This window comes from Pinus tabuliformis, chromosome X (assembly GCF_031772625.1).
Source record: "Pinus tabuliformis cultivar Carrire ecotype Pingquan chromosome X, CPIR1, whole genome shotgun sequence".
NCBI lineage: Eukaryota > Viridiplantae > Streptophyta > Pinopsida > Pinales > Pinaceae > Pinus > Pinus tabuliformis.
This window is the reverse complement of record NC_142308.1, coordinates 71811837-71835651: the sequence shown is the minus strand read 5'-3', so window position 1 is coordinate 71835651 and position 23815 is coordinate 71811837. Positions and strand designations below refer to the sequence as shown.

The 23815-nt window shown below is 36.9% G+C and overlaps 2 protein-coding genes across 2 annotated transcripts; both read right to left on the bottom strand.

Annotated features, from left to right (window-relative positions):
• Window positions 1–4258: 4258 nt before the first annotated feature.
• On the bottom strand, window positions 4259–5308 carry LOC149138386 (indole-3-acetate O-methyltransferase 1-like). The gene is made up of 3 exons (XM_089450353.1): window positions 5276–5308; window positions 4781–4972; window positions 4259–4606 (listed from the first exon to the last, which is right to left on the bottom strand). The coding sequence occupies exons 1-3, from the start codon at window positions 5306–5308 to the stop codon at window positions 4259–4261; spliced, it is 573 nt and encodes a 190-aa protein (XP_089306479.1).
• A 4430-nt stretch (window positions 5309–9738) lies between these two features.
• On the bottom strand, window positions 9739–17025 carry LOC149138385 (cationic peroxidase 1-like). The gene is made up of 4 exons (XM_089450352.1): window positions 16807–17025; window positions 16537–16719; window positions 10224–10389; window positions 9739–10124 (listed from the first exon to the last, which is right to left on the bottom strand). The coding sequence occupies exons 1-4, from the start codon at window positions 17023–17025 to the stop codon at window positions 9739–9741; spliced, it is 954 nt and encodes a 317-aa protein (XP_089306478.1).
• Between the last annotated feature and the right edge of the window lie 6790 nt (window positions 17026–23815).

Below are 23815 nucleotides of genomic sequence, written 5' to 3'. Positions count from 1 at the left end.
TCTGTCAATTTTTGCGTGCGAGAAGCAGAGAGGGAAGATGCGTAGAAGGGCTCTAATCTTCATAAAATGTCAAAGTTGGCTGTACACCGACAGAAATATATAATCCGCTTTATATAAGAGAATTGAAATGTTAATAGTGAAAGACAATGTGTTATCCATGATCTCGGATTTCCGTCAAGAAAATCTAAAATAAAACAAACGTAAAATCGGGAGGCTGATGTGTCTGATTCCTGTGACGCACCTTGTTTGCCGACGTGCAAATTGACTATGTAGTGTTGACAACTCTATATCATCTAATCATGTTTTTAATATTTTATTCTATGTAACTTGCAGCTTTCGGTCAGCGTTGAGCTTGTCCAATCCATCGATTAGCCATAGTCTAACCCGGCCATAATTTTGAAAAAAAAAATAATGGAAATTTTTGTAGGATTAGTAGAATTTTTTGGAAATTGGGGTTATGGTGGCAACCTTTTAAGATTATGGGTGTTCAAGAGATTTTTAATGATACTAAATCTATTTTCATCATTAAAAAAACTATTCAAATATTTTTTAAATTAAATTTCTTGAAAAAATTTCACCATTACCATTTTAGAAAATTGTCGCTTATCTATCTATATTTTGAATTAATTGTTGAATTAGAATAGGTGAATTTGGTTTGTTGTTATTTGGTTTTGTAGTTAGATTGATCTAAATTGAAAGTTAATTTCTAGCATATATAGTGCACTCAGGCTTCACAAGTTTTATGAAACCCCCGAGTTGACAATTAAATGATAGGTAATTAATTTGCCTCAACCACTGGTCTGGATGCACTCAAGGCTATGATGCGCAGGATATCAGACGAGTTGGATAGAGGTGCCAAATCAGTGTACTCAAATACAACGGAGACAAGAGCTCACTTCCAACAGGATGTCACCATTGAGCACGCAGACACCATCACTGACTACGGACTACCAAGCTTGGCATCAGTTCGCTACCATCGATCATCGCGAGGATTTCGAAGAGTTGGTCTTCCTACCACTGTCCAAGTCTTAGTTATAGCTTGCATGGTTTGTTCAATCTTATTTTGTCTCTCATGAGTACATTTGCATATTGTAATGTAACATCTTGTAAAAGTGAAAGACTAAGTGTCGATAGTAGAGTGTAACAGTGATGTAACAGTTGAAGAGTCATAGGGTAGGTGAAGAGTCACAAAGGGGAATGTCAAGGGTCACCCCACCCTTTGCCATTTATAGAACCTCATAACTCATTGTACATGCTTTTGGGAGCCAAGCTTCCTATAGGTGTATCTTAGAGAAAGCTTGGAGTGTATTGTAATGAGCCTTGGCTTTTCCACAATGCAAAGCTAGTATATCTCTTTGGAGGAGCAGGGTGCAATGACTATAATGTTTTATTATCGGGACTAATGGTTGGTCATAATTGTATGTATGATTGGATCTTTCACTTTCTTAATATAATAGAGCCAACACATTTAATTCATATGTCGTTATTATATTTCAGCTAGCTTGGTTACTCTAATGATATATGTAGTTGTTGTTTATGCATGTATGTATGGACTTTTCTATATATGTTTGTATGAATCTTATCGAGATGTGTTGTTGGTTTAACCATCACTTTGGATCGTTGGCTAAACTTTTTTATAGTTTGTGATGTATCTCTCTTGGTGTTCCCTTTCAAGCTGCTTGTTGTCACAGGTTTCCATAGGGCTCACTCATACCCCTGTTACGTGTGTTAGACCCATTCATGCACCTTTCTTGACTTGTTGCGCATGTCACATCCTTGCTACCAACATAGATTTCTTACTCACCTCTGGGCGCAACCACGGTTAAGACAATACCATACTACCCCACTGCTAGGACTCCTACACCAAATAGTTTGAGGTCTAGTTGGGACTTCTTACCGGGGAGATCCCCTGACATGATGGCGGGTCCAACACTATCAACATGTTGCTGGTCTATGTTGCTAGCAATTGTTGCACTTGCTTCTTGATTCAACTAGCTCTGTTAATGGTCTCTGTTACACTTGTTATGTAATTGTCCTAGCCAGTGTTTATTGCTAATCTCTCGCATGCTTGTTGGCCTCTCTTACTGGCCTTCATCGCACTTTTTGGGCAGTGGAGGTCAAGGAGATTGGAATTACAATCATAAATTCTTCATCCTGGATGGCCATGGTTCGAGAAAGAGGTCATGCCAGGAAAGGAGGGCAAGGACAAGGGCATTAGCCTCCCCTGCCTTAGCACGACCAAGGAGTGGAGCAATTTGAAGAAGACATGCTTGAGCACATCAGGCACCTAGTCACTGCCATGGAAGCTCAAGAGGTGAGGAATACTAGAAATGGACACTCTGCTATCAGGAACTTGTTGGGTTGCCATATGAAGGACTAGGACGAAGTCTTGAGAGTCGTGGAAGGAGGAATTATGGACATGGAATTCCATCTGGTTCAGGCTTAGTTCTAAGGGTTATGTTTGGGGCTTTGGGAATTTAATTCCCTCCTCCCACAATGCCATATATATCCAATTCACTAGAGAACTTGAAAAACTTAGCATCGCTCTTTCAGGGCTCCAAGCTTCCGAGCCTTGAAATCCTAGGAACTCTGAAATCAAAGGATAGGCAACCAAGCAACCCTATGAAGAAAGATCAAACTTCTGGCCCTATGGAGAAAGCTCGAACTTCAACCAAAAACACTCTTATTGAAGGAAGTCTCAAAGGTGAAACGTCACAATAGAAGGCCAACGCCAGTTCGTATGGTGTGTTTGTTGAGTAGGACCATCCTCCATGGCTACCAGAAGGATACATTAACAGTTTCGAGTACCCTACCCAGCATGACTAAGCCTGTTAATGAGTTCCAAGAAAGGCTCCCTCAGTTTCCATTTTTTCACTGCTTTTCTTGTAATCTCTGAATGTCATTGTTTATCTAGTCTCTGTTATGCATGATTTTGTTAAAGTACTATGAAATCAAAAACTATCATCAGACTTCTTAGGAGGACCTTCTGGTTTCCCTTTTAAAAGAATATGGTTTTTCCCTAACATCTTCCAATCTAGTACACTTATGGTGCCCATAAATTACTTATCTTAAACACCATCTGCACATGTTAACCCATGCATATACTTTGTAATTTTATGAAAATCTAATGAAATTTTCACTTTCTTACCCAAAAAACATACACTACGAGGTCTTCAATACAATGCTAATGGTGTATATTAAGTATTATGTATAGTCAACATTAAGTTCCAACATTGGTTGATTGAGCATATATCTTGGCACTAGGATACCTTCATTGATGAGATTTAAGGTTAACACTGAAGTGTGAACTCTCGTTATAGTGGTAGATGTGTGAAGTTTGATAATAATCGTGGTGGATTTATACACTGGAAAACAACAATCTTGATCTTGTCTTAAGGATAAAACACCCACCTAAGCTCTACCAATCGACTCCCATTTATATAGTCTACGAAATGCCAATAATTATGAACGGTAATAAATATCTCAAATATAAGTTATTATCTAGGGGAATTCATTGCATATTCTCACGAACAAAGGCAGTGAACTACATCAAGTAGTTCGATTACAGTATTTACTTTTATAACTACTCGAGACTGATAGAATCAAAACTCTCCCATTCTAGCTCACTTGATCTTGATATATGAGTTGTATAATTGAAACGCTTTTTGTCAACCAACCAAATGAAATGTGTGAAATGGCTTAGGTTAGGAGATTATTAGTCCTTTCCTACGGCAAAGTAGGGACTATCGCGATCGGTAGATCGTTGAATTCATATTAATTTAAGTGGACTAATTGCTTTACTAAAATTTAACCAAAGTCTTTGGGTGGCTATATCATTTCACGAAAATTTAACCAAACTTTTCCGATGTACCTCTTATTGGAGATGTCACTGGCCTTGAGGCAACATTACAGTGACTAATGTTATTTTATCCCAAGTTTTTCTTAATCCAACGAAAACAAAGTTTTCAATCCATAACATATCCAAGGTTTTCCCTCCTTCTATTCCGAGCCAAATTTCCTTATCCAAAGTTTTTTTTTGTCCCTTCTATATCCAAAGTTTTTGGTTGCCCTTCTGTATCCATTATATGATTATTTTCTTTAAAACTTAGGATAACCAACAATGAATTGAGTTTAACAAATTTATGAACTTAATGTGACAATTGAGTTTAACAAATTTATGAACTTAATGTGACATTTGTTTTGTATATACAAAGTTATGCTGCCGCCTGTCTTGTAGCCTCAAAACCTGCCTCACCACCTACAACGTCAACACCTGCCTCCTCCACATGTCGTCACTTCCCTTCACGTGGTAGCTTTCCTCTACAGCTGAGACGCCCAGGGTCATAACCTGGTCTTGAATTGCAGCTTCCAAGTGATGAGCGCAACATCCTAACCCACTTTCTTCCTCTACATCTGGAGAACTACGACCTAAGAGAGCTAAGAACATGAATCCTCCTGGAATTATTTCTTCTGCCCTCGCTCCTACGAAATCCACCAAGTCTCGTCTGAATTGGTTGAGATAGGCATTGCCCACCACATCGCTAGATATGTAGATATGTCCGCCATTCCAGGCTGGAGAATTTTTTTCCTCAACGCTAGCAGGAACCTGAAATTTAAAGAGATTAAATCTTCAAAATTGGATTTCACGGCAGGAAATCAAATGAATATACGTAGTATAGTCTGCTTCACTTACTTGTGAAAGCCAATGCAGGCTGATGGAGGAATGGCAGAAATGGAGGGTTTTCCATCGGAAAAGTCTTCAGTAATGTGATCCCCTCACAACTGCTGTGGGGTAAGAGCTAATTGCGGAAGCCTTATTCTCATCGGTCGCTGCTGCTCTTTTTTCATCCCCGGGATTCATGTCGCCTCCTAGGCATGGAGGCAATGTCTGGAACAATGTATTGAAATCAATGGACTGAAAATCGCAGAAGTAAACATGGAATTTTGGGACATCCAGGGACTTTGTAGGTGCCTAAGGTGCAATTCAAAATCTTTTATCAGCCAGAGCCATAGAGTAATTGGTCAGCCTGTCCCGCAAGATCGTTGTCCCAGAGGTGTGAGATATAGCAAAATTTATTTTCTATTAACCATTTGTGATTTGATGGATGATGCAGAAGTTTTGATGGATGCTACCCCTTGACGCTACCCATGCCCATAGCAGGGAGAACGCTCGTGCTGGGAAATGGGGTCATTTATCAGTTTGCTCAAGTTAAGTAGGGTGAGGGAGAACGGTCACGCTTGGAAATGGGGTCATTTATCAGTTTGAGGGGAGAACGGTCACGCTGGGAACGGTCACGAGGACTGCCATGTAGGGTAGGCGTTATGGTGGTGGGGGCGGTGGTGGCCATACTTGAAGTTGGTTTATTTTTTGAAATGGTTCTGTGTGGACCTAAGATAGAAGTGCTTATAAACGATTCTCCTAAGATAGAAGCAGGGGAGGGCAGTTGTGCACAACACCTATGTGGTGGCACGGGAAGGGGGAAACTCCTTTTTTAGATGGAATGTAGGCCTTGCAGCCTGAACGCAATTGTGGTTCACTTGTCTTTTACAAGACTCCATTTCACTTTATTGAAATACAGGTGTGTATGCGCTTCCATTTAATATGCGTCTCTTCCTCCATTTCACATATGTTTCACAAGAATCCAGTTCATTTATGTGTCTCTTCTAAATTATATATATATATATATCTATATATATCTATATATATATATATATATATATATATATATATAATAGAATGTTATATTTCTAAATTTTTTATATCTATATACAATAGAATGCTATATTTCTTTTCGAACCTTAATTAAAGGTTGGAGGTTCAAGCCTTCTTTTCAGCATTGAGTAGATTTGTTGGTGACAGACTCATAGGTTTGCATTTTCCTTTTCCATTTCACAAGACTTAAAAGGTGAATCCAGTTCACTCTTCCTCTATTTCACATATGTTTCACAAGAATTCTAAATTATATATATATATATATATATATATATATATATATATATATATATAATAGAATGTTATATTTCTTTTCGAACCTTAACTGAAGGTTGGAGGTGTTGGCAGCAAGACACATCCCACACTTGCAGAGTTATTAGAAAGGTGCTGGCAGCAAGACAGACCGAAGACCTGACACAAAGTCAAACAAATTATGAATTTCTATTAATCTGTAAGGTGCTTCATGATAATTTGTGTTTGTGCAGGCTCATCTATAATGTGCTTCATGATAATTTGCACAAAATGTGCTTCATGATGATTTGCGTTTGTGCAGGCTGGAGATGAGGGAGAGAATAAGCACAGAATAAGCAGAGGAAAGATAAATCAATGGGTGGTTTCTTTTTTGCTTTTTTTCTTTTAAGCTGAGGAAAGATAAATCAATGGGTGGTTTCTTTTTTGCTTTTTTTCTTTTAAGCTGAGGAAAGATAAATCAATGGGTGGTTTCTTTTTTGCTTTTAGGAAAATAGTAAAATAGTTGGTGATTTCTGAAAGTAAAACCATGATTCAATTTTGTGATAGTAGTCCACTTCCGGATGCTTTTTTGCTTTTAGTAAAATAGTAAAATAGTTGGTGCTTTCTGAAAGAAAACCCATGATTCAATTTTGTGATAGTAATCCACTTCCAGATGCTTCTGCCATTTAGAGTGGTTTTTCTTACGTCAAAATTTCAATTCGTCATCATTGATGTATAACATTTTATATAGTTTCCCATTCCCATTGCTTCATTTGGAGATTCTCTTTTGCTCCAAATGCAGTCCTATTTGCATGAGTGAATGTGTACTTATTTTATATGGCTTTCGTTGCTCCATCGATGGTATTCTTCTACATTATCATTTGTTTTGAAGTTCTTGCATAATTCTTTGTTCTTCTGCAATAATGGGCAAGTAAGTCCTACCATGTCCAATTCCTATGTTCACATATAAACTAAATGGTTGAAATGTTTGTTGTATGCTTTTGGTAAACAAATTGTGTATATGCCCAACTATGTTGATATGTTGAACTGTAATTAATTATTCTAGAATAAACATTCTATGCAAGTACTATTTTAAAAAGCCCTAGTGTCCACTGTTCATCATAGGAATATATTAGAAAGTTCTATGAACGCGTCAAACATTTTGTACTTTAGAATAAACATCCACGGTTCATTTTGGAATAAACATCCACGGCTGTTCATGAGAATATATTAGAAAACTCCACTGTTCATCATGAAATATATTAGAAAATTCTCGGAATTCGCTGAAATTTTGCACCTTAGTTTTTGAAGTTGTATTTTGGAATTACAAATTTTAGGCTTTGGCACACTTATTGAAGTTGTATTTTGGTATTACACATGTTAGGCCTTGGCACACTTACATAAGGATTTCAGTCCCAGCAGGATTTCAGTCTAGGCAGGGACTACCGCTGCTCGCAGTTCTTGTTTATTTTGTTAATTATCAAATCATCGTAGAATATACTCTAACAGAAACTGATGGCTATTGAAAATAGAAACATCTATATATATATATACTCACTCTGACTCCACCAAATTTCATTACAATAAGGGATAATGATAGAATTAATTAACTGTCTCTGCGAAGATTATTACCAGCCACACTTTGTGTCATGTATTATGTTTTATACTCCATCCTTCAAAAGGTTTCCACGGCATATCCAGTTTCCACGGCATATCCATCGTTCCTGATGTATATCATTACTCGCATTACAATCCCTTGGAAATGTTTAGCTTTCAATTGTGCATGCAATTCCTTGAGGACCCCCCAGCTCCAATTTAATCGTTCTGGTATACAGCTGACTAATTCTTTTAACAAACACAGCCTTGTGACTTTATTTTTTGATTACCTCAGAGTCAAAATGCATTGCATATAGACAAACATGATATAAAAATCCCAATATAAGATAGAAATGTTTAATTGATTATGAAAACTTTGCATGGTTTATCCTTTATTAAGAAAATCTATGGTTCTGTCAAACAAAACGCGGAAAGTTCTTAGATTCAAAATTCATTGTCAGAAATTTTGATTTTGCAACTCCCATGTTCTACAAAGGATTACACCACTAGTCTCTGATACCCATAAATATCATTCATCACTCGTACCTATTAATACTATCAAATTGATATTGTCATCAAAATTTATACTAATGCATCGAATAAATTTATACTAATGCATTGAATCGAGCATTCAACCTGCCAATGAAACCTCACCATATTGAACTACCTGTTGAAGCTGCACATCGAATCGAAAATTTAACCTCACCACATTCAAACCAAAATCTAAACGTGAATTGCCCAGGCAGAGTGTAATCGAAATTTGAACCTTACTACATTCAAACAGAAATCTAAACATGAAATGTCCAGGCATAGTGGAATGTGTGGGCAGAGGAAAGAAAGGGATGAAATGCCTTTGCTATTTGTAAAATTGAGAATTTGTTAAAAGAACAGTGTTAAGAAATTGAAAAATTATCTAGAGATATTTAATTTTGTCCTCCGTACAAGATGTGATTAGCGTGGAAGCCATGTCTCAAACACTTAATAATAAACACTTAATAATGATCACAAAAACGTAAATTCTTTAATATTTTGTTATATTGCAGAATTTTGTGATTCATAATGTAGATATATGTCTTTGATTAATCATATTATTAAAATTTGGTCTACATTTAGAACCAACTAATGTGATTCATCACTTAATAATAAACATTTAATAATGATCTCAAAAGCTTAAATTCTTTAATATTTTGCTATATCTCAGAATTTTGTGATTCATAATGTAGATATATGTCTTTGATTAATCATATTATTAAAATTTGATCTACATTTAGAACCAACTAATGTGATTCATCTTTAGACAAGATAAGAAATCAGTAAGAATAAATAACATAAATACATCAAAATAACATTTAAAAATCAATTTTTTTTTAGGAAGTACATTTTAAACTTCAGTCACATTGGGAAGTTTAAATTGTTTTATCAAACACATGGTCCAGGTTTCATAGCAGTACGACTAAGAAGCCTGTCAAGCATGCCTGTAATACTCTGGAGTTAATTATATAAACATGGTTTAGTTTCACTTTTCATAATTTGGAGTTAATTAAATAAGCATCGTTTATTTTCACTTTTAATAGCAACCTTGTAATGCACTGCGTTAACTTTTTATATTTTCAGCGAGATGATTAGGATTCAAATTTTAATTCAGAAATAATATGATTTATTATTTTTCATAAAAAACAGATTGAAATTTTTGGGCGGAGAAATCGAATTGTCTGTTGCTTGGGTTTTTATATAACAATAGTGCGAAAGCGTCGAAAGAAACTATATGGATGTAGCTTGACATCTGCAGACCATGATATCGAAATGGAACGCGAGGACGTTTCAGTGTAAAGACGACAAGTAAAGCCTCCTACGAGTCCAATGGCATTGGGATGCAAATTGGAGTTATGGTATTATGGTATATAGAAGGAAGTTAACCGGTTTCAAGTGATATATAGAAGGCTTTCAATTTTTTTTTTTGGGAAAAAGCATGTCAATTAATTTGGAAACATCTGGTTATTTTTCATGAAAATTGAACATGCCAACATGTCAAATTAATGTGCTGTCTGAACTGCATACGACTCAACATAATCTCAGAAATGTCATTTATTGCTTTCTTTTAGAGGTTTGATTTGAAGACTCTTTAGCCGATCGAAAATCAATTTGTTACAAAGAAAATATAAGCTGAAAGAATACGGAGAATACAATGTTCAGAGAGACTAAGTGGACTTTCTGCAGTTTTTGCGGATTTGCCCGCTAGTGCCAGTGACAGGGCTAATATTTCCCATCTTCACCATGGCAGCTGCAAAGTCTGTAAAAAAGCTGTTCTGATTGGTGCTGTACGCAGTCACCTGAGAATCTGTAGAACCTCCATTAAACAGCTGCTGGGCAGAGTGGAGAAGTCCTTTCTGTATTTTCAGATTAGCGTAATACATGTTGTCGAATGTGGTAGGAGTGGCCACATCTAAGGGCGATAGGGTATTGTCCCCACCAGCGCTGGGGCAGTTTGCCTTCACAGACGTAGCAAAAGCAGCGTTAATATTGGATTCGTTGTAGATTCGAGTTCTGAGAAAAGCGCACCGTGATTGACCAATTGTATGAGCACCTGTAATAATCATAACAAGAGTTCGTGATAAGAGTTCAGTTTAATTACATGAAAGTTATATGGTTTATTAACATGATGGCTCCATAAGTAATCTTGTACCGGAAAGTGCAACAAGGTCTTTGGTTTCTACACCGTGAGCTTGAAAAGATGTGATGAGTGTGCTGAGACTCAATGCGGGAGATGGAATGTTGTTGTTTGCAGCGCTTAAACTAGCAGTCGGGGAATCTCGCCTTCCCAGCATTACCGTCCATGTTGGGCCTTGAAGCTAACAAATTGCAATCACAAGTAATTAGAAAGCATTCTTTGATTCTATCAGGTCGTCTGAAATGAAATGAGTCGATATTGTATCTATCATTAACACTATTGAACGGGAGATGAATAGATTATTACTTCAAAAATAGAGTCAGCACAAGGAAGCTATAACTGATTTCTGAGAACAGAGTATTACATACACTCACAAAAACTTTGTATTCATTAAAATAAAACTGTTGTTACAAAAAAATTACTCTATCTCCATTTGAAAAGATTTACACTGGTCTGTGTAAATTTTTCATTTTCATTTACTGCTCTAAATAAAATAAATTCTTACATATGATGCTGCAGTTTTACATTCACATTCAATTAAAAAACATTACATTCAGGCTCTGTCGAGCATTCCCTTTCTCCCTACTCATGCGCTGCTACGTGATTACAATGCTTTCTTCTAAAAAAAAAGAATTCACGCTGCTCTGTTGTGGTTTTGTTTGTTTCGCATTGCTGTGCGTTTCACCCTTGCATTACAATAGTCAACTCCAAAAAAAACATATTACATAAGATGGGTATCCAACAACAAAACCAAAAAAAATTACATTGAGTATATTTTTTTTAACAAAAAAATATGACCATACTTCCGTACATATTAAAAACACTAGAATTGAAAACATTTACCTATGCCCATACTTCCCGTGAATTAAACAAATAGTAAAATTAAAATTTTACCAACCCTTACTGACCGGAGTAAATTCATTAATAATTTTACTGTTAAACCTGGTGGTCAAAAACTTTTACTTCACGCAATATTTATTTGCTGCAGGCCTGTACGCATCTTTGTTTCAATCAACGGCTTCAAACCTTCATTTTAATCGAACGATCATCGCTCGATCAAGTCACCCGAACATTATGTCCCGATAAAAAGTGGTTTTGAAAAATGTACTGTGGACACGTGTCAGGTTTTGATTGTATCGGGGGCGTTTGAGGGAATACCGCTGCCTCAGCAAAAGCGGTCCGATGGAGGTTGGCAGTTTTCCTCAGCTGTTTTGGTAGAAGTAAATGCGTGCAGTACAACAGTTTGAAATTAATATTTCAACACTCCCCTTTAATTTCAACTGCTGGGCGTTCAGTCATACCCAAACATTTTCTCAAAAATTTGAAACTTTTCTGGTCCAATGGCTTGGTCAGAATGTCTGCAACCTGTTCCTGAGTCCTGTAATGTTTTAAGACAATTTCACCATTTCTTACCAATTCCCTGATGTAATGAAACCTTGTGTCTATGTGTTTCATTTTCTTATGAAACACGGAATTCTTAGATAATGCAATAGCTGAGCTATTGTCACAAAAAATTACCGTTCCTTTTGCCTGCTCTTGGCCTAAGCTCCTTAATATTCTTCTCATCCAAACTGCTTGACATGTTGCTGCTGTAGCTGCCACATATTGAGCCTCTGCTATAGACAATGCTACAATAGGTTGTTTCTTGGAAGGCCGTGAAATGGCTCCTGAACTCATGTGAAAAACATAACCGGATGTGCTTTTCCGATCATCTACACTTTCAGCCCAATTACTATCAGTGTATCTAATTAAATCTGAACATTCTAACACAGTATATAAAATGCCAAACCTTTTAGTACCTTTTACATACCTCAGAATAATTTTTGTTGCCTGCTAATGTGCTTCTTTTGGCCTTTCCATGAACCTATAAATTAAACTAACAACATGCATTATATCTGGCCTAGTTGCAGTCAAATACATTAGGCTGCCAACTATGCTCTTATACAAGCTAGGATCAAAATCCTTGTTGTTGTCCTCTTTACTGAGTTTTAATCCCATCACCGTGGGAGTGATTGCTGCCTTGCTGTCCTGCATATTAAATCTGCCCAACACTTCATTTACATGTTTTGCTTGTGAGATAAAAATTCCATTTTCATTTTGATCTACTTCTATTTCTAAGAAGTATCTCAACAAACCCATGTCCGTCATTTCAAATTCTTCTTTCATGACTGTTTTAAAATTTTCAATGATGTAATCATTATTACCTGTGAAAATAACATCATCAACATATAACACAACAATTAGTAATTTACCATCATTTTATTCGATGTAGAGGGTGGGTTCTCCCTCACATTTGTCAAATCCATTTTCCAGTAGATAGGAATCTATCCTACTGTACCATGCTCTTGGTGCTTCAGCCCATAAAGAGCTTTCTTCAATCGGTACAATTTGTGTTCTTGGCCTTTCTTTTCATAGCCTAGAGGTTGTACGATGTAAACCTCTTCCATTAACAATCCATTTAGAAATGCTGACTTCACGTCCATTTGGTAAACTTTCCACTTTTTTGTGTTGCTATGGACAACACTGCTCTCACTGTTTCCATTCTTGCAACTGGTGTGAAAGTTTCCTCATAGTCTCTCCCATACTGCTGCTTGTATCCTTCGACAACCAATCTTGCCTTGTGTCTTTCTATTTTGCCCTCATCATTACTCTTGGTCTTGTAGACCCATTTGACTCCAATGACTTCTTCTCCTTTTGGTAGTTCAACCAAATCCCATGTCTTGTTTCTTTCTATGGCATTAATCTCCTCATCCATAGCTTCTATCCATTTCCTATCTTTAATTGCATCTTCGAAATAAATAGGGTCATTAACATGACAATATAAAGCAAACAAAGAGTTCATGCCTTCATCATAAATGTCACTTAAATTTATGAACTTCTTACTTCTTTCATTTGGTGTATAAGTGCTTGAAGATGCACTTGAATTTCCTCCTTGTGGTGTGCTTGGAGAAGCACTTTCATTTCTCCTCAAAGGTGTCATTTGTTGCCCTTGTGTTGGCGTTGCTGTTTGAGGATGTATTTCAGCCATCTCCTCATCATATTCATCATGAGACAAACAATTTTTAACATTCACTGTTTTCTCTATACTTCCATCCCAAGCTTCCTCTTCAAGGAATTGAACATCTCTGCTCACAAAAATATTCTTGGTAGATGGGATATACAACCTGTAAGCTTTGGATTCCTCACTGTATCCAATGAAAATACATTTCTTCCCTTTGGTGTCCAACTTCTTCCTTAGCTGATCTGGAATGTGTATATAAGCCACACATCCAAAAACTTTCATGTGGGTGACTCCTTGCTTTCTCCCACTCCATGCTTCTTCCGGCACTTTGTTCATCACTGCTTTTGTAAGACACCTATTCAAAATATATACTGCACAGTGTACAACTTCAGCCCAATAAATATTTGGCAAATGCTTTGCCTTTAGCATACTCCTCGCCATATCCATGATGGTCCTATTCTTCCTTTCAACAACTCCATTTTGCTGCGGGGTGTACCTAGTTGTAAATTGTTTATGGATTCCATTTTCTCTACAAAAATGCAGAAATTCTTTGGAGATATACTCACCTCCTCTATCAGTTCTCAGGACTTTGATATGCAGCCCGCTTTGGTTTCCTACAAGTGCTTTGAAATTTCATAATTTTTCAAACACTTCACTTTTATTCTTTAGAAAATAAATCCAAGTTTTTCTAGTAAAATCATCAATGAATGTTAGAAAATATTGGCTGCCTGCTAGTGATGGAGTTTGCATTGGTCCACATAAGTCTGAGTGGACAATCTTTAAGGGTGCTTTTGCCCTTATGCTTTTCCCTGATGGAAAACTTTCTCTGTGTTGTTTCCCCAATATGAAACCTTCACAAAGGCTGTCTGGTTTCTCTATCAATGGTAATCCTCTTACCATTCCTTTTCTGTTCAACAAGTTAAGGCCTCCAAAGTTGAGATGTCCAAATCTCAAGTGCCACAACCAATTTTCATCCTTTGGTACGCTTTGGAAAGTCTCTTGGGTAACTGCTGCAATTACTTCTTTGTTTTTCAAATATGCCTTTATTCTGAGAGGGAACATCATGTTCCTCGTCATTTTCACTTCAGCAATGCATCTTTTGTTGGGTGCTCTATCCATGATGGTGCATACATCATTCTCAAAGAAAACATTGTAACCCTTTTGAAAAAGTTGTCCAATACTTAAGAGGTTACACTTTATTGCAGGAACATAATAGACATCTGCTATGGTTTTCTTTTCACCTTTATTTGTAAATATTTTTACTTCTCCTTTTTCCATTACAAAAATTTTACTATCAGTCCCAAGTGTGACTTGTGACTTCACACTCTGATCTAACATGGAAAACAAGGCTATGTTTCTTGTCATATGGTTACTGCAACCAGAATCTAGAAACCATATATCATCATTGTTTGTTTCAGCCATGTTACAAGCTAAAAGCACATTATCTTGGCTGATATTTTCTCTAGTGATATTTGCACTAGATCTATTATTCATATCATGCTGCTTCTTCCTACATTCATTTGCATAATGCCCATATTTTTTACAGTAATAACATTGGACATTGGATTTTTTATACCTTTGTCCTTGAGCATGATGTTGTCCACTTTGTTGACTGCTGCCATGGCCTTGGTTCTGATTTGGATTGTTGCCTCTTCCTTGAGCATTTGCTGGAATATTCCTTCCACTTCTGTTTTGGCTTCTGCCTCTTCCTCTCTTGTTTCCTCTGCCTTGACCTCTTCCTCTTCCAAAGGACATCTGGGTCTTAAAGGCTTGCTCTAGAGATGAGTTTTCATTTCTACTCAACCTCTGCTCATGTGTTATCGGTGATGCACGAAGTTCATCAACTGAAAAGTTTGAGAGATCCTTTGTCTCTTCTATGGTGGTGACAATCACATGGAACTTTGAGGGTAGGCTCCTCAATAGTTTCTCCACAATCCTCCTTTCTTCAAGAACTTCTCATGGTTATTGTCCAATATTCATAGTTTTTCCCATTAAACTATGGGAGCTGGGTATTAAAAATACCCATGCTAGTGTTGGTGCTAGAGCCAGCCATTCTTTGCACTCTCAGCTATGCTTCAAATATTTGACTGTGTATTTAAAAATCACTGACTGTCTTCAACAGCTACACAAAAAACTTTGAGAAATACCTGGATCCTTTATTGACTAAGTCTTCACTCTGCTAGAGAAGCTGCTACAGCAGAAGGAACCTTCCTTCAGCTTCTTTGACACCTTCAAAGAGCCTGGACAAGCTTTGATACCACTGTTGGGAATTTTTCTGGTAAAATTCCAAAAACAAATTAACTGAACACAGAGCAATGCTCTGTTTTCTCCACAGGATCTTAGCACAGGGAAGCTATAATTGATTTCTGAGAACATAGTATTACATACACCCACAAAAGCTTTGTATTCATTAAAATAAAACTGCTGTTACAAAAATATTCTTCCTCTGCCTGAGGGATTACACCAAAAACTTTCAACAAAAATTACTTTGTCTCCATTTGAAAAGATTTACACTGCTGTGTGTAAATTTTTCATTTACATTTACTGCTGTAAATAAAATAAATTCTTACATATGCTGCTGCAGTTTTACATTCACATTCAATAAAAAAAAACATTACATTCAGGCTCTGTCGAGCATTCCCTTTCTCCCTACTCACGCGCTGCTACGTGCTTACAATGCTTTCTTCTCAAAAAAAAATTCACGCTGCTCTATTCTGGTTTTGTTTGTTTCGCACTGCTGTGCGTTTCACCCTTGCATTACAATAGTCAACTCCAAAAAAAACATATTACATACGATGCTTATGCAACAACAAAACCAAAAAAAATTACATTGCGTATATTTTTTTTAACAAAAAAATATGACCATACTCCCGTACATATTAAAAACATTAAAATTAAAAACATTTACCTATGCCCATACTTCCCGTGAATTAAACAAATAGTAAAATTAAAATTTTACCAACCCTTACTGACCGGAGTAAATTCATTAATAATTTTACTGTTAAACCTGGCGGTCAAAAACTTTTACTTCACACAATATTTATTTGCTGCAGGCCTGTACGCATCTTTGTTTCAATCAACGGCTTCAAACCTTCATTTTAATTGAATGATCATCGCTCAATCAAGTCACCCGAACATTATGTCCCGATAAAAAGTGGTTTTGAAAAATGTACTGTGAACGCGTGTCAGGTTTTGATTGTATTGGGGGCGTTTGAGGGAATACTGTTGCCTCAGCAAAAGCGGTCCGATGGAGGTTGGCAGTTTTCCTCAGCTGTTTTGGTAGAAGTAAATGCACGCAGTACAACAGTTTGAAATTAATATTTCAACAATGGTGAGAATGTCTGCACACGACATGACTCCACTACAGGCTGCCTCCACTTGAGTTTTAATGTTGTCTATTACTTCGAATCCTCTGGCAGAATTGGCGTTTGTGGCTCCAGTCTTTTCTCTGGTAAACGTCACGTTGTCATCCAATGAGACTGAACCATCGCACCCCGGCAAGGGATCCAACTACAAAATTCAACTTGACGACACAAACAAAGCATAAATGATTAGTGACAAATCATTATCTTTTGGCTAAATAGAACACTTCCTTACATTGACAAAGCAATCGTGAAAGTGAAGGCGGACCAAGGACACCCCTATTCTTTTCTCCTTAACGACCACCTGCTTCACCACTGATTTTACTATCGACTGCAAAGTCGGACACGATTTGTCATAAAACGTTGAGCTCAACTGCCCATTCACAGCGTTTATATTAATGAAAGATACAAACACAGCCATTACCGCAATGTACACTAGAGTCCTTATCATCATATTTAGAAGAAAAGTTTGAAACATAGAAGATAAAAGCGAAATCGAGTTGTAGAAACGGGGATGTGTGCCGAGTGTTGGAGGATACTGAGCTTCTTATAGACGATGCAATCCAAGTTGAAGTTGAAGTTGAAGAGGCTTCCACTTCTCTTCTGCAAGCAACCTTAGTCCGTGTGACAACAAATGAGCAGAATGTGTAAGGTGTTGGGGAATTTTCTGTTTAATTCCAAAACAACAATGAACAGAAGAAAAAATGCTCTGTTTTTAACACATATGATCTTAGCACAAGGAAGCAAAAATTGTTTGCTGAAGAAGAACATAATTTTTCACACACATAACAAGATTTCTATTCATTAATAAATAATGCCTGTTACAAAAGGGTATTCGTCTTCTTGAGGGATTACAGTAGGAACGCTTCAGTTCCATAAAAATTACTCTCTTTCTCTAAAAAAAAATTTTGTCTCAGCTTGTACAAAATTAAATTGCTGTGTGTAAAATTTTCAATACATTTACTGCTGTAAAAAAAATTCTTCTCATTTCATTCACGCTGCTGCATATTTCATTTCAAAAAAAAACTTTCTCTGCACTGCTGTGCATTACTTAGAAGAAGAAATTACATTTACACTGATGTGTAATATTTCATATGCACACTGCTTTCTTCTCATTCATTACATATTCAATGAAATGACATTACATTTACTTGTTGCCATACTCTCGTAAAATAAAAAAAAACATTAAAATTAAAACATTTACCTACATTCAACCAACTACTGTAAATTCCATTAATTACTTCACTGGAAAATTGGCGGTCAAACAAAACTTTTACTTCACGTCACGTAATTTCCTGCAAGCCTGTACATCAACTTTGGTTTCAATCGGATGGCTGAGATTGGTTTGAAGAAGGTGCGATCTGCGATAGCGATCAGATCGCATCGCGGAATTTCAATCGGCATAAAACACAGGGCTGAGCGTTAACATATGGGTGCGATTTGCGATTAGATCGCATCGCAACATCACAATCGGAAGAAATCAAGAGAACCTGACAGAAACAACAGGTACGGATGCGATTTGCGATTTGCGATAAGATCGCATCGCAAAGGAAAAAAAAGTACGCTGCAATTGGAATTACATTTCAACACTCCTCTTTAATTTCAACTGCTAGGTTATCAGTCATACCCAGACATTTCCTCAAAAACTCAAAGCTTTTCTGGCCTAATGGTTTGGTCAGAATGTCAGCAACCTGCTCCTGAGTTTTGCAGTGTTGTAAAACAATTTCTCCACTGTTTACCAATTCCCTGATATAATGAAACTTTGTGTCAATGTCTTTCGTTCTCTTATGAAACACAACATTCTTAGATAATGCAATCGCTGAGCTATTGTCGCAAAAAATCACAGTTTCTTTTGTTTGCTCTTGGCATAAACTACTTAACATGCTTCTTATCCAAACAGCTTGACATGTTGCTGCTGTAGCTGCCACATATTCTGCCTGTGCTGTAGACAACGCTACAATAGGCCGTTTTTTAGAAGCCCATGAAATGGCTCCCTGAACCCATGTGAAAAACATAACCGGATGTGTTTTTCCGATCATCTACACTTCCAACGCAATCACTATCAGTGTATCCAATTAAATTTGAACATTCTGAAGTAGTATATAAAATGCCAAACCTTTTAGTACCTTTAACATACCTCAGAATCCTTTTTGCTGCCTGCCAATGTGCTTCTTTTTGCTTCTCCATGAATGTGGAAATTAAACTAATAGCATACATTATATCCAACCTAGTTGCAGTCAAATACATGAGACTGCCAACTATGCTCTTGTACAAACTAGGATCAAAATCCTTGCTACTGTCTTCTTTGCTAAGTTTTAATCCCATCACTGTGGGAGTGATTGCTGCTTTGCTCTCCTGCATATTAAATCTTTCCAACACTTCATTAACATATTTCGCCTGTGAGATAAAAATCTCATTTCCATTTTGTTCTACTTCTATACTTAAGAAGTATCTCAGCAAACCCATGTCAGTCATTTCATATTCTTCTTTCATGATTGTTTTGAAATTTTCAATAATATAATCATCATTACCTATGAAAATAACATCATCAACATATAACACAACAATTAGTATTTTACTATTCTTTTCTTTGATATAGAGAGTGGGTTCTCCCTCACATTTTTCAAAACCATTTTCCAGTATATAAGAATCTATCCTACTGTACCACGCTCTTGGTGCTTGCTTCAACACATAAAGAGCTTTCTTCAATCTGCATACTTTGTGCTCTTGACCTTTCTTTTCATAGCCTAGAGGTTGTTCAATGTAGACCTCTTCCTTTAACACTCCATTTATGAATGCTGACTTCACGTCCATTTGGTAAACTTTCCATTTGTTTTGTGCTGCTATGGACAACATTGCTCTCATGGTTTCCATTCTAGCAACCGGTGCAAAAGTTTCCCCATAGTCTCTCCCATACTGCTGCTTATATCCTTTGACAACCAGTCTTGCTTTGTGTCTTTCTATTTTGCCTTTAGCATTACTCTTGGTCTTATAGACCCATTTAACTCCAATGACTTCATTTCCTTTTGGTAGTTCAACTAAATCCCATGTCTTGTTTCTTTCTATGGCATTGATCCCCTCATCCATAGCTTCTATTCATTTCCTATCCTTAATTGCTTCTTCGAAATGAACAGGGTCATCAACATGACAATATAAAGCAAACAAAAAATTCATACCTTCATCATAAATGTCACTTAAATTTCTGAACTTCTTACCGCTTTCATTGGGTGTACAAGTGCTTGAAGAAGCACTTGAATTTCCTCCTTGTGCTGTGCTTGGAGAAGCACTTTCATTTCTTCTAAAGGGTGTCTCTTGCTGCTCTTGTGTTGGTGTTGTTGTTTGGGAATGTATTTCAGCCATCTCCTCATCATTTTCATCATGAAACAAAGAGCTTTTAACATTCACTGTTTTCTCTATGCTTCCATCCCAAGCTTCCTTCTCAATGAACTGAACGTTTCTACTCACAAAAAAATTCTTGGTGGATGGGTTATACAGCCTATAAGCTTTGGATTCCTCACTGTATCTAATGAAAATACATTTCTCCCCTTTGCTGTCCAACTTCTTCCTTAGCTGATCTGGAATGTGTGCATAAGCCACACATCCAAAAACTTTCATGTGGGTGACTTTTTGCTTTCTCCCACTCCATGCTTCTTCCGGAACTTTGTTCATGGCTACTTTTGTAGGGCATCTATTCAAAATATACGCTGCACAGTGTACAGCTTTAGCCCAATAATCATTTGGAAAATGCTTTGTTTTTAGCATACTCTTCGCCATATCCATGATTGTCCTATTCTTCCTTTCGGCAACCCCATTTTGCTGCGGAGTGTACCTAGTGGTAAACTGCTTATGAATTTTATTTTCTCTACAAAAACGTAGAAATTTCTTGGAGATATACTCACCTCCTCTATCAGTTCTTAGAACTTTGATATGCAGCCCGCTTTGGTTTTCTACAAGTGCTTTGAAATTGCAGAATATTTCAAACACTTCATGTTTGTTCTTCAGGAAATAAACCCAAGTTTTTCTAGTAAAGTCATCAATAAATGTTAGTATATAGTGGCTGCCAGCAAGTGATGGAGTTTTCATCGGTCCACATAAATCTGAGTGGACAATCTCTAAGGGTGCTTTTGCCCTTATGCTTTTCCTAGTGGAAAACTTTCTCTGTGTTGTTTCCCCAAGATACAACCTTCATAAAGGCTGTCTGGTTTCTCTATCAATGGTAATCCTCTTACCATTCCTTTTCAATACAACAAGTTAAGACCTCCAAAGTTGAGATGTCCAAATCTCAAGTGCCATAGCTAATTTTCATCTTTTGGTTCGCTTTGGAAAGCCTCTTGAGTCTTCTACTATTTCTTCTTTATTTTTCAAATCTGCATTCTTTCTGAGAGGGAACATCCTGTTCCTTGTCATCTTCACTTCAGCAACACATTGTTTGTTGGGTGCTCTATCTATGATGGTGCATACATCATTCACAAAGAAAACATTGTAACCCTTTTGAACAAGTTGTCCAATACTTAAGAGGTTACATTTCATTCCAGAAACATAATAAACATATTCTATGGTTTTTTTTCACCTTTTTTAGTTAAGACATTTACTTCTCCTTTTCCCATAACAGAAACTTTATTATCAGTCCCTAGTGTGACTTGTGACTTCACACTCTGATCTAACATAGAAAACAGGGCTATGTTTCCTGTCATATGGTTACTGCAACCGGAGTCTAGAAACCATACATATTCACTCTTTTCTTCAGCCATATTATGAGCTAAAAACAAATTATTTTGACTGATATTTTCTCTAGTGAAATTTGCGCTAGTTCTATTATTCATATCATGCTGCTTCTTTTTACATTCATTTGCATAATGCCCATATTTTTTACAATAGTGACATTGGACATTGGATTTATCACATCTTTGTCCTTGAGCATGATGTTGTCTACTTTGTCGGCTGCTACCTTGGCCTTGATTCTGATTTGGATTCTTGCCTCTTCAGTGAACATTTGCTGGACTGTTTCTTCCACCTTTGTTTTGGCTTCTGCCTCTTCCTCTCTTGTTTCCTCTGCCTTGACCACTTCCTCTTCCAAAGAACATCTAGGTCTTAAAGGCATGTTCTAGAGATGAGCTTTCCTTTCTACTCAATCTCTGCTCATGTGTTATCAGTGATGCATGTAGTTCATCAACTGAGAAGTTTTTGAGATCCTTTGTCGCTTCTATGGTGGTGACAATCACATCAAACCTTGAGGGTAGGATCCTCAATAGTTTCTCCACAATCCTCCTTTCTTCAAGAATCTCTCCATGAGACCTTATCTGTGTGACCAGACCAATCACGTGTGAAGAATGAGTCAATATTATCTGACTCCTTCATGCATAGATTCTCAAAATCTCTCCTCAGCAACTATAGTTTTGTTGTCTTCACTTTCTCCATGCAGTGATAGGCTGTCTTGAGAGTTTCTCATGCTTCTTTGGATCTCTTAGCTGTTGCTATCCTTGGAAACACACTCTCATGCACTGCTTGATACAAAAAGTAGAGGGCTTTTGAATGCTTCTTCTTATTGCTCTTCAACAGATATTTCTCTGCCTGAGTTAACCTATTAAACTCATTTTCATCTGCTGGTTCTTCAAATACATCCTCCAAAAATTCCCATAAGTCTTGGGAAGCAAATAAAGCTTTCATAGTTATTGCCCAATAGTCATAGTTTTTCCCATTAAACTATGGGAGCTGAGTATTGCAAATACCCATGCTAGTGCTAGCTCCAACCATTCTTGCACTCTTAACTATGCTTTAAAATACTTGACTCTGTATTAAAATAACTGACTGTGCAGGACAATCTTCACTGTTGAGGACACAAAAAAAAACTTGAGAAATACCTTGGATTTTTTCTTGACTGAGTCTTCACTCTGCTGGAGAAGTTGCTGCAGCAAGAAATCCTTCCTTCAGCTTCTTTGACACCTTCAAAGAGCCTAGACAAGCTCTGATACCACTGTTGGGAATTTTTTGTTTAATTCCAAAACAACAATGAACAGAAAAAAAAAAAAAAAATGTTCTGTTTTTAACACACAGGATCTTAGCACAGGGAAGCAAAAATTGTTTGCTGAAGAAGAACAGAGTTTTTCACACACATAAAAAGATTTCTATTCATTAATAAATACTGCCTGTTACAAAAGGGTCTTCCTCTTCTTGAGGGATTACACTAGGAACGCTTCAGTTCCACAAAAATTACTCTCTCTCTCTAGAAAATTTCTCCGTCTCAGCTTGTACAAAATTACACTGCTGTGTGTAAAATTTTCAATACATTTACTGCTGTAAAAAAAATCTTCTCGTTTCATTCACGCTGCTGCATATTTCATTTCAAAAACAAAAACTTTCTCTGCACTGTTGTGCATTACTGAGAAAAAGAAATTACATTTACACTGCTGTGTAATATTTCATATGCGCACTGCTTTCTTCTCATTCATTACATATTCAATGAAATGACATTACATTTACTTGTTGCCATACTCTCGTAAAATAAAAAAACATTAAAATTAAAACATTTACCTACATTCTACCAACTACTGTAAATTCCATTAATTACTTCACTGGCAAACTGGCGGTCAAACAAAACTTTTACTTCACGTCACGTAATTTCCTGCAAGCCTGTACATCAAATTTGGTTTCAATCGGACGGCTGAGATTGGTTTGAAGAAGGTGCGATCTGCGATAGCGATCAGATCACATCGCGGAATTTCAATCGGCATAAAACACAGGGCGGAGCGTTAACATATGGGTGCGATTTGCGATTTGTGATTAGATCGCATCGCAACATCGCAATCGGAAGAAATCAAGAGAACCTGAGAGAAACAGCAGGCAGGGATGCGATTTGCGATAAGATCGCATCGCAAAGAAAAAAAAGTACACTGCAGTTGGAATTACATTTCAACATAAGGTAGTGTGTTGATTCAGTCAATTTTTGCGTGCGAAGAAGCAGAGAGGGAAGAAATGTAGAAGGGGTCCAATCTGCACAAAATGTGAAAGCTTGGCCGTACATCGACAGAAGTATATTATCCGCTTTATATAAGAGAATCGAGATGTCAATAGTGAAAGACACCGTGTTATCCACGATCTCGGAATTTCACTTTTTCGCTGTTAACACGTGTATCGAATAGTCAATGGGACATTCAATTTCCAAGTTTCTTCTGTGTTGTTTTATTATACTAGATATGATGATGAAGAGGAGCAAACATTAAATGGAGAAACAATTGGTATGATAT

What these genes read in the sequence shown, in the direction of transcription:
- LOC149138386 (XM_089450353.1), bottom strand. Translation starts at nt 5,308, where the DNA reads ATGGCAGTCCTCGTGACCGTTCCCAGCGTGACC. An exon ending in TGACCGTTCCCAGCGTGACC is followed by an intron (nt 4,973 to 5,275) that starts GTTCTCCCCTCA and finishes ATTGCACCTTAG; the next exon opens with GCACCTACAAAGTCCCTGGA. An exon ending in GCTCTTACCCCACAGCAGTT is followed by an intron (nt 4,607 to 4,780) that starts GTGAGGGGATCA and finishes TTTAAATTTCAG; the next exon opens with GTTCCTGCTAGCGTTGAGGA.
- LOC149138385 (XM_089450352.1), bottom strand. Translation starts at nt 17,025, where the DNA reads ATGATGATAAGGACTCTAGTGTACATTGCGGTAATGGCTGTGTTTGTA. An exon ending in TTCACGATTGCTTTGTCAAT is followed by an intron (nt 16,720 to 16,806) that starts GTAAGGAAGTGT and finishes TGAATTTTGTAG; the next exon opens with TTGGATCCCTTGCCGGGGTG. An exon ending in GTGCAGACATTCTCACCATT is followed by an intron (nt 10,390 to 16,536) that starts GTTGAAATATTA and finishes GCAATTTGTTAG; the next exon opens with CTTCAAGGCCCAACATGGAC.